Genomic DNA, 13,042 nt, shown 5'->3' on the forward strand with positions numbered 1-13,042 from the left:
TTCGAATAGAATTACTATTTATTTGCTCCGATTTGCAGTGTCAATTCAACAGCTGGATAAAAGAATCATAATGCTGTCAGATCACTGTCAGAGGTACATTATCAATTCAACTGATTGATATTTACACCAGTCAGTCAAGAAATTTTTATCATATTTTTGAAGTCAGAGATGCGCGTATAGTTTTTTTTTTGACAAATCACTTGGACGATGATTCCAAATCTGCCCTTGTCTTTTACTTGATTTTTATAATGATAATAATATAACAATAAATATAATACAGCAGAAATAATATAAGGTATATATTTAAATATTAATATAGTTACAACATTTATGAATTAATGTTAGGTGGAATTTTTTACAGCGCATCGTAATATTGTAAAACCAGTTGTGTTAAGGAAAAAATAATAATGAATATAATACAGTGGAAATAATATAATGTATATATTTAAATATTCATGTATTTATAACATTAATGAATTAAATTTAGGTGGAATTTTTTTATCAGCGCATCCTAACCTGGTGTGCTAAGGAAAAAATTAATAAAATGCATGAAGCAATCTCTGATTAAAATGTGCTGTTGACGAGTTTTATTATTATGGGTTTGCGTACTTTACACTTTTTACTTTGTCTGCAGCTCGGTCGAACTCATGAAAGCTGTTTCTGATATTTTGTACAGGTAACAGAGCAAAAGTGGAGAACTAATTCTCAGTATGATGCAGTAAAGTGAGTCCTCCACTGCAAACTAACCACAAATAGAAACATACTATATGGTCCAAGCATAATCTTAATCACAATTTCCATCAATGGCTTTTATTAAACAGTGCAGGTGTACTTAACGTTCTAGCCGGTGAGCTTCATAGCAAGTTCTACATGATGTAAAAAAAAAATCACACTTGTTAATAGGACAATTACAACATAAACTCAAAATTTGCAAATAACACTGCTGAGATTTCATGACATCCTACAATAAATGCCTTCTGTATTATTAAACATTATGTAACTAAAATCATTATGTTGGTAAAGGCTGAGAAATGACTATTTTATATAACACTATGTAATGGTCTCTGCTTTTAAATACGTAGATACTACTCAATAAATATCTCTCTTTTATGCAATTACATCCACCGATTATCTGATGTCTAGCCTGTTGCAAAATGAAGATGTGCGCCTTTAAACTGTCAGGATCTGAGAAACCCTCCAGGCAGAGCAATGCGCACCTTTGATTGGCTGACTCCTGTGAATGGTGAACATTAATACTTAACATTCAAGTCACACACACCGCACTTTCATTCATTCCTCGGTTTCGCTCGGCACTGTGCCATCGGCGCGCCTTTGAGTTTCGCACGACGAGAGCGATGGACGTAGGCACAATGAGATACAGACATAGTCTACCATCAAACAAACCATTTAGCTCATGAGCGACTGATAAACAATTACATTCAAATTTCTATCTGTATTATATTCTTAACTGCACATTTTAAATGAAAGCATATTTTAACTGATATCTTGATATAAATCACTATTTAGAGCAGCAATAGATGCAAAAAGCACATTCAATTCACACACCCTCACACACACATGCGCACACGCACGCACGCATGCACGCACGCACGCACGCACGCACGCACACACACACGTATATTTCACGTCCCCTCCTGTCAAGCTGCAGAGATACATTCAAAATGGCTGAATTAAAAAATAAACTTCTATTCTCTGAGTACAATATCTTCTTTCTAAAATGTCCTCCATTTCAATGAATGAATGAAAACAATCGTAAACTCATCTACACAATTAGATGCTTCTGGTTAATTATAATATAACAGTTTCTCTCTACGAATTAATCTGAGTTTATACACAGTGTTTAATTGTCACTATAGCCACTTCACACTATAGACACTAGGTAGATACGCCTTAAATATTATCTGCAAGGTCGGTTTCTTTTTTTCCATTCCCGGTAATAGAAGAACACTACAATATCAAAGATCATTACTCCATGTAACAGGAGTAGGATCAATAGCAATTACAGCATCATGCTCAACATATGATTATCTGACAGTCATGATAGCTATTGTATGCCGAGTCATCCAATAAAGATCTGTTTCCATAAACTATGTATTTACGTGGTTTGATTGTCTAGAAAACAAAACTCAAAGAGAGAAGCACCAAACAAAGAAAATAGAAAGTGGTAAACAAATAAAAATGTTTCTCTATATAAATCTAATCTATGGGGGGGGGGGGGTTGGGGGTATCTCAAGGGGTTTGCAAAACATTTATTTTACAAACCAAACATATTTTTCAGAAAATGCTGACAAAGACTGAGTATATCTTCCCTACGGGGAATGGGTGGAAATGTGGATAAAAATTCCTTGAAAATTGGGTTCCAACCATATTTCAAATAGGCCAGTGCCCCTGCGGCCCCCCCTTCTAGCTCCGCCAGTGATATGTAATCTTTGAAATTGTGCCTCCCTGCTTTTGAACATTTGCCAGAAGGTGGGAGAGGTCAAATAAATCTCAGGTTGATATTAGTTTATAAAAGCGCTTTAAAAGAGAAGGCACAAGTTTATTCGCAGCACACCAAATGAAGTTGTGGGTTATTCACTCGTGGTAGATTTGACTTGCTGAACCCAGTCTCGTTCGTGAAAGTCTAAAGTGAAAACCAAGTGGCATCCTGCAAGCATTCCCACAAAAAGCCACGAAGAAAAAAAGCCATTCAGTGCTACAGGTGAGACGCATGCACTTTTGCTTTCTCCTGGGTCATTTCAATAGCTGCCTTTGTTTGAGGAGCTTCTGCCTTCATGCCATCAGGTCTTGTCACAGTGACATTTAGGACCACAGGTCTTTTACTCTCTGGAGACTTGGGCTCATGATTATCTGTGGCTTCCGTCTTGGAGGCGCTACGTAGATGCACGGGGGTGGCCGTTTTACCCTGAGGGTGGTGGGGCTCTTCTCCGATGTTGACAGTGAGGTTAGTGTAGAGAGGTTCCTCTTCTTTAGAGAGGAGTTCATAAGTCAGGGAGTTGAAGCCGTCAGAGCGCCAGTTGAGTCTGGTCCTTTTCAGGAGGTCAAATCTAGAATGTTTAAATAGAAAAGCAATAATGAGGTTTGCAAGGGTTGGAATACAACTGAGCCGGTTCTGTATTAACTAGATACTGTTAGAAATGCACACAAGCGATGTTCTGACACTTTGAAACAAAATAAATGCAAGCAGAGAATATATGTAAAGAGAATAAGTGAACTTGATGACAAGGTGAACATTTTGGGCTAATATTAGCATTTTATGAGCATATAATTCAGTTAGAAAGCTGAAATTATACTGTTTGACAAATATATTTTGAATTTATGAAAACATATTTATCATAAATTAATTGACATTTTAATATCAATAGATGGGACACATGTAAAATGTTCAATATGATAAAAAGATAGAACATTTGCTACATTATTAAAGTGACTTTTGGACATTAAAACCATGCAATGATTTAACCACTTACACATAGTCTAGCTCAGGGGTGTCAAACTCATTTCACATTGTGGGCCACATACGGCCTCGGTAGATGTCAAGTGGGCCGGACCATTAATACCATACTCTGCTATAAATAACCAAAATATAATGTCTTTCCTTTTTTTGGGGGGGGTGTAAAGAAGCACAAGAACATTAGGAAAATGTTGAAATTTAATGAACATTCCTTTTACAAAACATTAATAGCATTACATTAACATAACTTAAAACATTAACAGTAATGCACTTTAAGATTGAACGAGATTTATAAAGAAAATAATTTTTAAACCATTTACGCATGTCCATATAAAATCTAAATTTAATCCCTGCCTACACCTTACAAACTAAGAAGTGTGCTCTTAAATGTATAAAGAAGAAAGGATTCACATGCCCTGTAAATGTGGAAACTTCACACATGAAACACACAAACACATACAATGCATATTGAACATTCATGGAGTTGCATGAACAGTAGAAATCTACCATACTTTTTTGTAGTGAAGTTCCTGGCTAACATTAAACTGCACACTTTTTTAATCACCACAGTAAGGATTCATCTTCACAGAGCTGTATTTTTTCAATGCAAACAGTATCTAAGGCAGCATTTTAAAGGCATTAGACTAGGCTAGACTTGTTTTTGTTCCTGATACTTGGCATCTTTTGGCCAGTACAAGTGCATCAATACCAGTTGCCATGTCCTGACTAGCTGTCACTTTCAGAATGTCATTTAAGTGCTTGTTTGTGAGCCTTGAATGCATTTTTGTTTTATTGATATTCATTACTGAGAAAATGTGTTCACAAGGGTAGGTTGTCCCAAACATGCACAAACCTTTAGCAGCCAGGGCTGTTAATTTGGGGTACCCTGGTAGTAGATACTCATAAAATGTATCCAGACGTACGGAGGCAAATTTGCCCTTCAAATCGGCATGTCTTCGGCTGTTGTGGTATCTATCATTGGCACCAATTCAAGAAACTCTTCAGTAACAGTTAATGTCACATCTACTCCACGAATAAATATTTTGAATTATCCTGCGGGCCTGATCGAACGCGGGCCTGATCGAACCTCCTTGCGGGCCAATTGCCGCTACGTATGTTTGACACCCCTGGTCTAGCTCATGCTAACATCACGTGTCATATTAAAAACAAAGGCATAAAATAAAATTTCACTGGAATGTGCGCAAATATATTGCAACTTAAAATTCACAGATTGATTTTCCTGCAACATTTTCATGATGAAGCACTCTTTATGCTGATAAAGACTAACTACTGCAGCCGTATGTACTTACGTACCTGTGTGGGTTTTGCTCATTCCCTTGGTCTCCTCTATGCCTGATCATTTTGTAATGACCAACGGCCACTGGGGGGCGCACAATTTTCATGCCAGACAGACGCACTCTGGTTGAGCAGCAGACAATCGAAAAAGACAGAACATGAACACTCGTGGATAATCAGTCAATAAGTTTGAAAATAAATTCCTCAATAGCTGCCATATCTTCTATTGGCACCACAATATCTAAGTGCACTATTTGCTATTGTGACATCTCCCTACATTTCTCTGGGCACCAGACACTAACTCTCGGGTCCAGGGTACTTCCTGTTAAAGATCAGTTGTTTTTATTTAATTCGAGGCCAAATTGCTATCTCATGTGGGGTTCTGTAGTGTTCTGTTTCAGCATTGTCAATATGAAGACTGATCGAATTTGAAACTGCAATCAAAGATGCTCAATGAGAGGCTTCTGGTGGTCCCACATGAATTGTTGATATTTACAGTTTTGGACTCAGATATTTAGTTTTGGTAGATTTGCTCTCCAGCTGCCCTCATTTTCTGCCAACTGTTATTTGGTTTGTTCTTAGTTGGATTTATTGCCGACTGTCGTTCAGTCTTTTTGCTTGTGCTATTATGTAGGATGGTTTTATCAACTGCCTAGAAACGTTTGCCCACTGACACTTGGCTGCTCTTGCCTAGTGACCACCGTACGTTTGGATGTGATGCATTCAGCGTGTCTCCTAACAGGAATTAGTGGAAGGGAGCTTGTCCATGCAAACTTACTCACTGCGCCCATCAAAGCCGCAGCAGTGCTAGGTGATGTGAAGATGAGAGAATGAAAAAATGAAACATGCAAACCAAGAAAGATGCAGAAGTGCAAGTAGAAAACAGACTGTGAAGAGTGACAAGAAGATCATGATGAGTGGAGCACACTTTTACCTTGCCGCAATATCGTCATCCTCTCCCCCCCAGCCCCAATATTGATTGGGGAAGCCGTTCATCTTCATGTACTGGTCTGGAGTCACTGCAGAAACCCCACCAAAATACTGTGGGTATGGTAGCCTGGGAGGGTCACACAAGAGCTTGGTTAGAACACCTCTGGGTCAAGTTGTTGAAATCCTAGAGAAGATTGTATTTTTATGCTTTTCACACATAAAAATATATTCTTGTAATTTTAAATAGTAATGTACTGAGAGAAAAAAAATCAATAAACAAAATTATAAGTATCGTATTTTCTGGACTGTAAGTCGCGTTTTTTTTTTTTTTTCAGTTTGTCCAGGGGTGCGACTTATAATCAGGAGCGACTTATATGTGAAATTAATAACACATTATTACTTGATCATTAACACATTACTGACTTACTATAGTATAGTTGATCACTTCACTTGTTATTTTCACTTTAAACCACATAAGGGCGCACTAGGCCTGTGGAATAATTGGAAACGCAACTGACAATGAGTCTGACATCAGCGCCGCATGTACTTCTGGAGTCAGCAGCGGCATTGTTTATAAGTGACACGGAGGATAAAGATTTCGATGAATTTAATGATTTGGAATGACACAGATGGTTCGGTAAAATTGTTATTTATGTTATAGTTATTTGATATGAAATGTATATATAGTTATATACAATGTTGGGCCGAATATAAAATGATGTTTCTTGCATTGAAATAAGACTGAAAAAGTGGGGGTCGTCTTACATTCGGGGTCTAGACATTATACCCATTCACTTGTGTGCACCGGTAAGTTAAAGGTTGCTGGTATCGACTGAGTATATTGCTGTGATCGTGTGCGTCTTTGAGACAAAGTGAGTATATACATTTCATTGTTACTACTGTCCACTGTTGTGCCGTTTGTCCGATCGCGGTTTGCTTCGTGTGCGCACCATTTGATTGACAGCTCTGGCGCGCTCCTTTAAGTTTGCCTCGCATCGTATGAGTAGCCGTTACGCAGCGGCACGGCGACTAACAGTCGCCAGCAAATGTGTTTTGTTGTCTCGATGACTTATGTTTGGTGTGTTGCCGAGAGTATTTCATTCATGGTTATTTAGTATGGTGGAACCGTTACGTGCAGTTAGTTATGTAATGTGTGCCATCTACTAGTGTTGAGTGACGTCAGAAGTTGAGCGTTGACTTACGTGCTGTATTTCTGTCTGTTGCAGAACCACACACACACACACACCACACACACCCTTCACACGTTTCATACAATAATCACACACACAAGAATCACATTCACACACCCAAAGATTCAGCCATGTACACTACACACACCTGCTCTCACATCCTTACGACCAAACGTGTGCCTATACCAGGGGTGGGCAAACTTTTTGACTTGTGGGCCGAATTGGGTTCTAAATTTTGACCGGGGGGCCGAACCAGGAGCAGTTGGATGTAGCGTTTGTGTGAAGTAATATAAACGACCTGTAAAGGTCATTGCATAAAAGATTTGGGCCTTTAGTAGGTAGTAACGCATGGATATTCAAGAAAAGTTTTTTGAAAACAAATGCATTTATTAACAACATTAAAAAAAAAAACATCCCTAAAAAACTGCTATCAGTGATTCTCATAAAATATGACACTGTTATTATGAATAACAGTCTCCATCACTTCAGTGCCTGCAGGCCAGATTAATGAAAGATGTATGTTTATCTTATGAGATCACATCAAACGGCAAACATTCTGACCAAATATATAATCTTGAAGAATCGGTGAAAGCATACATCCAAATAAAGTAATTAAAACGGTGAGGGGTATCTCAAAATCAGAGCAGAGTTTTAACTCACAAACACCTGGTAACAGAGGTGAGGAAACGGGAAACACTTCCTTAAAGTAAGCCTTAAGAACTTTACAGGTTAAGATTAGTCACAAACAGGTGGTGCATCAATGTCCTTGAGCATCCTGCATTGTTTGAAAATGAGAATGGTCGCTAGTTTCAATCCCTGGTATTTGTACAGCTCATATTCAAAATGCATTTTTTTACAACAAACTTGAAAGCCTCCGCTTCATTTTCAGTGGGAACAGTGTTGTTGGTCTCCATTTTTTTGCTAGTGTGTCATAGTCTGGAGTAAAATTTGTTGTGGCAATTCTTAGGAGAGATCCGAGGTGTTGGTCCGTTTACCTATATCTGTGACGGGTTGATGTTGATGTTCATGTGGCTGAACGTCACGTCGCGTACGTCGAGCCAAATTGGCCACTAAACACTCGGCACTCAGTGTCCACCTTGCTTTTCCTTGGGCAACTCATTTTAATGGAAGGATTCCAGGGCAGGGGAAGGTTTGTGCGTGCGTGGCTTTAGCGTAAAACTGTATCCGAAAGCTCGGCGCGCAAATTACAAGAATGCTGTCGTCACAGTCCACCCTCTAAATTCGGCCCTGAGACAAATAGAGCGCGAGTGCGCCATTTCCGTACTACTGAGTACGTACACGCACTTGTGAGTGTGCACCGAGCTTTCTGACACGGCTTCCGGTAGTAAATGCGCAGGCGAGTGGTTCCCCATCTACTGGGGAAACGCATTCATTGCAGGCAAAATGACCGAAAAAAAAAAAAAAGTTTAATAATACAATTTATTTAGGGTTGGCGGGCCGGATTAAACGGTCCCGTGGGCCGGATGTGGCCCGCGGGCCGTAGTTTGCCCATACCTGGCCTATACCCTTTTGCCAGTTTGCCTGTATGCCCCTATGAGCCACAGTGCCTGTTACTTTTTTCCCATTAATTCAGGAAAGCAATTAAAACTGAACCACATCTTCCCTCCTGTGTTCTGACCGACACCGGGGGCAAAAAGAGCATAACCATCGAGCCAACCTACAATCCTCAGGCTCCCCAACAATAGCGGTAGCAGTTTGCATTATTTTATTGTTTTTCCTTATTCAGATTTGTTTCAAGACTACAGTTATAATTGGACTTCACTTTGATGGTTAATGCAGTTATTGCAATTTTGTTGTTTTATCACAGTAGATTGGTTTATTTACATTTCAAAATCCAGAGGCCATTCATTTACAAATGTGATTGCACTTTAGCTTACATATTTAAATGTTCAGATATTAATATGTGATAGACAGTTTTTGCATGATTTGAATGAGGCAAAATAACATGCTTTTTCTCTCAAATATATTGTGATAATCATTTGTTTCAGATGTAATCATTTTCTGTATAAAAATGTAATTTCGTGTTCAAAAAGTCTTTTTTCAAACTTGAGTCTTGAAAAAGAGGGGGTCATCTTATAATCAGGGTCGTCTTATATTCGGGCCAATATGCTAGGTCTGTGGAATAATTGGGACCGCATCTGACGATGAGTCCAACGTCAGCGCCGCATGTACTTCCGGAGTCAGCAGCGGCGTTGTTTATAAGTGAATCGGAGGACAAAGATTTCAATGGATTTAATCATTTGGAGTGACATGGATGGTTTGATAAAATTGTTATTTATGTTATAGTTATTTGATATATAGTTTACATGTAGTTATATACTAGGTCTGTGGAATAATCAGAACAGCAACTGACGACGAGTCTGACGTCAGCGCCACATGTACTTCCGGAGTCAGCAGCTGCGTTTTTTTTAAGTAACACAGGGGACGAAGATTTCAATGGATTTAATGATTTGGAGTGACACGGACGGTTCGATAAAATTGTTATTTATGTTATAGTTATTTGATATATAGTTTATATAGTTATATAACCTGTGAAATAACTGGAACGGCAACGGACAATGAGTCCGATGTCAGCGCCGCATGTGCTTCCAGAGTTATTTATGTTATAGTTATTTGAATAACTGTTATTAGTATGTTACGTCAGGCACGTTCTCAGTTCCTCGTTTGTGTTTATGTAATGTTAGCATTTCGTATCATTTAGCCTGTTGTTGCCTATTCATGTCTGTTCTTGGTGTTGGATTTGGTAAATAAAGTTCCCCCAAAAATGCGATTTGTACTCCAGTGCGACTTATGTTTTTTTCTTCTTTATTATGCATTTTATGGCTGGTTCGACTTGTATTCTGGAGCAATTTATAGTCCGGAAATTACGGTCGTCATTAAAAGTAGCTTACTTGTGCAAGAACATTGTCACTTTTTATCATCATTTACAAAACGTGCTGAATTATTTCGTACATTTAATGTGTGCTGATATTTTGAGCTCAAGCCACCAACTCATTAGCCATTCTTTATCAGGACTCCTGAATTAATCAATCAATGTCACTAGACTCATTAAAAAAATGGGGTCAGATCACAAACGTTACCAAGTTGGCAACAACTGCAGACAGTTGTAGCTCCTCAAAAGGTTTCAAATATAAAAAAAAGCCCTGTAATCTTTTCCAGTTTAGTTTGACTTTGATCAACTGTCAGACTGTGGAGAGGCCAGATGTGGCCTGCGGCCAAATTTTGTATCAGTCTGTCATTCAGATGCATTTGTGGAGATTGTAGCATGACGGAGACTAAATAATTATCCTCCGAGTTCCTCACGATAACAACTTGAAAATCATTTCTTGCAAATATTCATGCATGGTGGGCAAATGGAATGTGCCTACCTGTATTTGAACTTGTCCATGGCCACAGACAGGTGTGTTGGAAACTGCTTGTGGCAAGTGTAGGTATTGTGGTCGTTCTCAGGCAGCAGGTCAACATCATGGAGGAAGATGCAGCTCCATTCCTCATCTCGAAGGGCTTCCCGCACACCGACATTCAGCAGCTTGGCTCGGTTGAATGTACCATTCCCCCACTGCAAGACAGAAACAGACAGAATAGTTCAAATTCTATCAAAAGCAATCAAAACATGATTTCAAAGATGTGCAGAATAACCTTCAATTAATGATGCAATGATTTCATTTAACATTATGCAATGCAAAGTCATTCTCCTGACCTGCTGTACGATATAGATGCTGTAGTGGATTTGTTGCCTCTGCAGGAAAGGATGGAGGTGGTAGAGGAGAGCACGGAGGTGAGTCTGCCGGTTTCGGTATGGGACCACGATGGCAGTGTGGTGCCGGGGTGCACAGTCTGGAGGACGGTAGTGTCCGCCTGGCAACACCAATGGGTTCTTTATTCTGATCTCCTCCAATGTCAGAGGTGAGGAAAGATGGACAGATACGGGCCCAACTGTGGGGATAGGAAAAGTTTCATAAGCTGACATATGATCCTCCAAGCATATTTTGGAAGGAGGGGGGCAGTGCCCTCGTGATCCCCCCTCTAGCTCTGCCAGTGCCTGCCACTATACAGCGCATGTTTCTCAAGTTTGCAGGTCAAAGCAAAAAACTGTCCAATCATCTGCTTATATCACAACAAACACTTAAGTCGTATAACTCGTCGTATCTCAAGGCATGTTTGGTATATTTGCTTCCTCACCTAACAGAGGGGACACAATCTGGCAGCTTGCTAGTGGTGGCCCCGTCACAGGAGGTCCAGTGCCAGCATTGCGAGGTGGGGGAGGCGGTGCTCTCAGATGACTGAGGTTGGTGTAGACGTCGTGGGGTCGCGAATAGTCAAACTCTTGCTCTGTGGTGTGCACCAAGACGGACACCAAACCTTTGAAGCCCCCAAGGGAGAAATAGAGCACAAAGGCAAACTGGAAGCCCACCAGCAAGGCCAGTGTGCACGGGGAACCCAGAGAGCGCCCGCAGCAGGCCATAATCAAGGAGGGTGATTGAACACACAGAAGCAGGATGAGTGAAGTTATTGGAGGAGGAGGGGCAAGGAAAGGAGGTACGGGAGGAGGGGATGGAGGGAAAGCACAGAGTGAAGGCTCAAGTGTGCGCAGGAAGGGCGACCATCATCGGGGGCAGATGATCGTCGTGGTGAAGCTCAGTCTGGACTGCCATCACCGCTTGGTCTCACTAAGAAAACACAAGGAAAAACAGGCTTTTCATGATATTTGGATTAGGTGAACTGGAGCCAATTTGTTTGACTTTAATTACATTTAATTAATCAAGCAAGCAATTATACATTGAATTTATTTATTTTAAAAAACTGATACATATAGTCCTGTAATAGTGTGTTGCTTATCTATAAAATTTTATTAGTACTAGTCATGATAGTCTTTATTTTTCACATCTCGACATTTTCTACGGCTACCTATTTTTTTAGAATATTGCCAGCCGCTAAAAAGTGGACGGCGGGCGGCAAATGCGCACACACACACACACACACACACACACACACACACACACACACACACACACACACACACACACACACACACACAATAAACCCGCATGACTTACTGATTATCCTTAGGTCACATAAAGGGAATTCCCTCCATAAGACTCACTAGCTACAATACTGTTGCAAAACTACAAATTTAAGTTGAAACTTGTCAATGACATGAAATAAATGTCATGTTTTGTTTCGCTCCTGGTTCAGCGATGTGGCATTGCCGTGCAAGCGGCGCTGCGTGATGGCTGCAGATCAAATGAATCCAACGAGCAGCTCCATTTCATGACGTGCAGAAGCAACCTTCGTACGCTTGCATTTATCGCTGATGTTTTGTTACCGTCCCAAAGCAGCTGTGGAATGGAGCTATGGGTTAAAATGCATCATCACAACTAGTGGAGTAGCATATCGCGCTCCTGATGATTGATTAGCCAGTTATCACCGTCAGCAATCAGCTACAACAAGTCTGTGCAAATGTGCCTGAATTGTCTCGTTGGTCACAAGCCAGCTTCTACGTCTGCTGTGTGCACAAGCACAGCAGCTCGTGCAGACTCACCAGCTAGCACGTCGCTGTTGTGACATTTCCAATCCAGCTCGAGGCTTCCGTTGACAATCCACAGGCCGCAGCAAGCCTCCCAAAAGAGGTAATGGACCAAAAGATCCAGTTTGTTCGCAGATGCTGCTCGCTCCTCCCCCTTCTCCTCCTCCTCCTCCTCCTCCTCCTCCTCCTCCTCACCGTCTTGCTTCCTTCCTAATCGCTCATCTGCTGGCAAAATCGGACGAGTTTGCACGCAACAGCGTGGCCGGATTGACTGCGTGCTTGCGATGCATGTCCTGCTCTCTCACCGCGAGTGAGCGGCTTCAGCGGCACGCTGAGTCCGCTGCTGCATCATCGCGTGTCACTACCAAGCTCCTTTTTTGAAAGCCACCAGCCCATTAATCATCCTAATGCACAGTATAGCCAGTGCAACACAAAGCTATCAGTCACATATTCATGGCTACATGCGAGTGTAAATTACTGTAATTATTTGTAATTGTAATTACAAACTACAAAACTATTCTTATGTATCATGTACCTGTCAGACTGTCAGAGATGAGTGGAAAACAAAAGGAAAAAAAGAGTCGGTCCAGTTCATTCGTGGAT

The 13,042-nt window shown here is 40.5% G+C and overlaps 1 protein-coding gene across 2 annotated transcripts; it reads right to left on the minus strand.

The window, feature by feature from the left end:
• Positions 1-784: 784 nt before the first annotated feature.
• b4galt3 (UDP-Gal:betaGlcNAc beta 1,4- galactosyltransferase, polypeptide 3) lies at positions 785-12,778 on the minus strand. 2 transcript variants are annotated; one of them, XM_049754738.2, is made up of 7 exons: positions 12,455-12,771; positions 11,095-11,582; positions 10,613-10,848; positions 10,281-10,471; positions 5,706-5,828; positions 4,790-4,894; positions 785-3,068 (listed from the first exon to the last, which is right to left on the minus strand). In XM_049754738.2, the coding sequence occupies exons 2-7, from the start codon at positions 11,375-11,377 to the stop codon at positions 2,717-2,719; spliced, it is 1,290 nt and encodes a 429-aa protein (XP_049610695.1). In that variant the 5' UTR covers positions 11,378-11,582; positions 12,455-12,771; the 3' UTR covers positions 785-2,716. The 2 variants fall into 2 exon arrangements, with proteins under 2 accessions (XP_049610695.1, XP_049610697.1); XM_049754740.2 differs by lacking the exon at positions 4,790-4,894 and having other exon boundaries at positions 12,455-12,778.
• Positions 12,779-13,042: the final 264 nt, after the last annotated feature.

This window comes from Syngnathus scovelli, chromosome 2 (assembly GCF_024217435.2).
Source record: "Syngnathus scovelli strain Florida chromosome 2, RoL_Ssco_1.2, whole genome shotgun sequence".
Lineage (NCBI taxonomy): Eukaryota > Metazoa > Chordata > Actinopteri > Syngnathiformes > Syngnathidae > Syngnathus > Syngnathus scovelli.